Source organism: Diabrotica undecimpunctata, chromosome 9 (assembly GCF_040954645.1).
Source record: "Diabrotica undecimpunctata isolate CICGRU chromosome 9, icDiaUnde3, whole genome shotgun sequence".
NCBI lineage: Eukaryota > Metazoa > Arthropoda > Insecta > Coleoptera > Chrysomelidae > Diabrotica > Diabrotica undecimpunctata.
In genome coordinates, this window is record NC_092811.1 from 58243916 (window position 1) to 58248209 (window position 4294).

A 4294-nucleotide genomic window follows, 5' to 3' on the forward strand; every position below is an offset into this window, starting at 1 on the left:
ATTATATCGAGATGTAACTTTCTTAAACAAGATGAATAGATCTTTCTTTCTACCGAAAATAGGTCGAAGTTGTCGCTTGGTAATATTTTACCTGCCGTTTTTTTATGTTTTTTTTGCTTAGATGTAATAACATTTCTTAAAAGGGAAATTTTACAAGATTTCACGTAATCTGTTTCGCTGCGCCGTTTAGACGGGCTCCAAACCATAGTTTGATTTATAGATAACAGAATACCCATCAGTGTGCTTCGAATTGTGCAACAGTTAAAATCGATATTTTTTACGATTGGGTATTACTAAATCTTAGAACTTTGGAATAAAGAAATTAATAAGCAATTATATTTTGGAATCAACAGTGTTGTTTTCTTCATATTTATAATGGAGAGTAAAAAACGGACACATAATATCCTAAACCTAGCTTTGGCAAGCGCAGGGACATCTACCAAAGGTTTACCTTCGGTAAGTACATGTGTTTATTATATTTTAGTGTTTCTAATACTATATTAGTGTTTGGTGTTACTAACTTCTTCTTTAAGTGCCATATCCTAATCTGAGGTTGGATATCATCATCGCTATCTTTACTATATCGACCGCTGCTCTGAAGAGTTATATAGAACTGCATTTAAACCAGTCACTTAAATTCTTCAACCATGCCACTCTCCTTCTTCTTATACTCATTCCGCCTCTTATGTTTCCCTGTATTTCAGTCTTAGTATTTCATATCACTTTCTCCTCATATTGTGTGCCATAGATATTGTAACTTTCTTATTTTTATTGTGTTTATTATTTCGCATTCTTTTTTCTATGTCCATGCTAATCTAAGCATCCTTCGGTAACACGACATTTCAGATGACTCTAGCTTATTTATGTGTTCTTGGTTTAATGTCCAGCTTTCAAGTCTATATTGCAGTATCGAAAACACGTAGCATCTCAAAGCTCTTAGTCCCAGTTCTAAGCTAAGGTCTTTGTTGCAGAAAACTGTTTTAATTTTTACAAATGCATTTCTTGCTATGTCTATCCTGCTCCTTATTTCTTTTGTTTGATCATTTTTTTCCGAAATACAGGTACCTAAGTATTTGTGTTTATCAACCCTTTCTATCAGTATATTTTCCAAATGTATGCTCGGTTGTATGTTTGTTTTCTTAGTTATTATCATGTATTTGATCTTTTTTATTGGTTACTAACTACATACAGGGTGTTTCATTGGGAAAATAACATACGTTAACTGTAGAAAGATGCGGTCTCAAAAATACCATGCTTAATGGGTCTGACTTCATTACTGACATAACAAAGATACTGAGTGTTTTATCTATCTTGCCATTTTCTTGTTTGGTCCATAACTTCTTAATCACACTGTATATTTATTTTATATTTGGCACGCAAATATTCTTTAATGAGTACAATCAATTAACTTATTTACAATTGTAAAAAATCCAGGTCCGGATTAAAAAATATTGAAAAAATGTTTCGATCCAAAAACAACACCCTGTACATTAAATTAAATATACACTGTGGTTAAAAAGTCATGAACCAAACAAGAAAATGACAAAATAGATAAAACAATCGGTATCTTTGTTATTAATGAAGTCAGACCAATTAAGTATGGTATTTTTGAGACCGCCTAAGTGTCCTTTTTCTTCAGTTAACGTAATGTTACTTTCCCAAAGAAACACCCTGCATAACTAATTACGATTTTATTTTCAGAGTGAGACCGTATCTGACGATAATCTTTCAATGACGTTAACTGGGAGTCCTACAGCTGACGATAAAATCGATATCATTGGTCCAATAACTGAAAATTTTTTGATAGATGAGGTATTCGCTGGACCATCTGGGCCTGTTCTAGAACTTGTAACTGAAAATCAACACGAAGATCAGAAGGGAGCTCCACCAGATGATTATTCGCTAGTTCAAATTGGAATTCCAGAAAATGAGCCAACAGACAATAACCCTAAAGGTATATTAGATATGTCAGAAATGAATACTTTTCCTAATGTTCAAATAAGTGCTGAATCTACTAACTCTACAACAATGGGAGATTTTCAGGCTGGTGGATCTGAGTGTATTAAGTCTAAAACCGGTCGTAAACGTAAGTTCAAATCTGATAAAATGTATATTGATTATCTATCGGATGACGATTTTTCTACATTTGTTGATTGTGGTGAAAGTTCAAATTCAGAAGAATGGTCAGGAGTCACATTTTCTTCTGATGATGAGGTATCGCCAAATACACGAAAAACAAAGAAAACTAAGTCTAAATGTAAACCAAAAGTGTGCAACAATAGTTTTACTGACATTCATGAAGATACGGTAGCAGAAAAGGGTTTCAGAATGAAGAAAAAAAATTCGAGAAAAGAGCTTTCACAGAAAAGAGCATCCGGACAACAATATGAACGAAAAGATGGCAAGATTATTGAACCCAAATCTGTTGAACCAAACCCTTGCATTGGGAAAAGATGCGGAAACAACTGTGAAAATATAGATACTGAAAAAAGACAAAAAGTATTTGATCATTTTTGGGGACTCTGTGCTAATCGTCGAAGAGATTGGTTAGTTAGCGTAAGTCAAAAAAAAGATATTAAACGTAAACGGACCGATACTGTTAAACGAGAAGCAACCTATAAGTATCATATAAATGAAGGAGAAAGAAGAAGAGTTGTTTGCTTGCAATTCTTATCGGCCACGCTAAACATATCGTCAAAATCTATTTACCACACTGTTAAGAACTCTACTTGGGGTTGCGCAAAAAAGGATTTACGTGGAAAACACCTACCTCCGAATAAAACGAAACCAGCTACCATACAATCAGTGTACAACTTCATCAAAAGTTTACCAGCAGTACCATCTCATTATTGTCGACACGATTCTACAAGAGTGTATTTATTACACGAACATAAAAATATTACTAATCTCTACCGAACATACAAAAAACAATCAGAAGAAAATGGTACCGATTTTGTAAGTGAGAGGGTATATCGTAGAATATTTACTGAGGAGTTTAATATAGGATTCCATATTCCCAAAAAAGATAAATGTTTAAAGTGCTTAAAATTCGAACAGGAAAATATTTCAGACCCAATAAAGGCAAAAGAAAAATCTGACCATGAAGTTGAGAAAAATGAGAGTTACAACCGCTTTTCTACACACAAAAACATACACAAAACAGACCCTAATACACTTTGTGTGAGTTTTGATTTGGAGAAAGTCTTAAACACTCCACATGGTGATTCAATGCTCTTATATTATTCACGAAAATTGGCAGTGTATAATTTATGCTTTTATGAAAACGGAACGCGAGAAGTTTTTTGTTATTACTGGGATGAAAGTCACGGCAAAAGGGGTGCGAACGAGATATCCACCATTCTCAATAGGTACATTATGAAGGTTGACCAAAGGGGTAACATCAAAAATTTACTTCTTTATTGCGATTGTTGCCCTGGACAAAATCGGAATCGGGTGGTTTTGACAATGTTACACTCCACTTTGCAACAGTGTAAAAATTTAGAAACAATTCAGATCAATTACTTACTTACAGGCCACACGTATATGCCAGTAGACAGTGTCCATGCTGTCATTGAAGCAAACCTAAAGAATACTATTATTTACACACCATCTCAATGGTATACAGTGTTCAGCACAGCACGAAAGGATCCCTTTCCTTATAACGTTGAAAAACTCACTTTTGAAGATTTTTATAAGTGGGATTCTATGTCTGACAAGTACTTTAAAGGTAATCTCACTGGGAAAATCAGTAAAATAAGAATAGTAACTTTTAAAAAAAGCGATCCCTTGAATGTTACAGTAAAATATTCAATGAATAAATCTGCTCAATCGAGTAAGGTTGAATTACAATTGAGGACCAAAGTACCTCTAATGGCATGCTATCAATCACGGCTACCGATAACAAAGGCCAAATATAACGATCTCATTAAACTTTGTAAAGAAAAAGTGATTCCCGGGCATTTCCAGAACGAATTCACTGATCTACCTTATTCCGAAAATATAAAAGATACTTTACCAGAATCAGATATCGAAGACGTTGAACCTGATGATGCTCAAAACTTATTGTAACTTTTTAAAAAATTCAAGAATGTTCTGATAATAGATATGATGTTTAAATGTTTAAATGAAAAATTTTTTGTTTTAAATGAAAAATGTTTAAATGTTTAAATGAAAATAGATATGATGTTTAAATGTGTCTTTCATACGTAGTTCTAATGTAACTAATTAAAAACCTTATTAGATACTATTCTTTATCCACGGTTAATTTTGATCATTTATAGAATCTAAGATACCA

General features: G+C 33.2%; 1 protein-coding gene across 1 annotated transcript; it reads left to right on the top strand.

Moving 5' to 3' along the window:
• Nucleotides 1-203: 203 nt before the first annotated feature.
• On the top strand, nucleotides 204-4068 carry LOC140450874 (uncharacterized). The gene is made up of 2 exons (XM_072544556.1): nucleotides 204-456; nucleotides 1702-4068. Exons 1-2 carry the CDS (start codon nucleotides 376-378, stop codon nucleotides 4066-4068), a joined length of 2448 nt encoding a protein of 815 aa, XP_072400657.1. The 5' UTR covers nucleotides 204-375.
• Nucleotides 4069-4294: the final 226 nt, after the last annotated feature.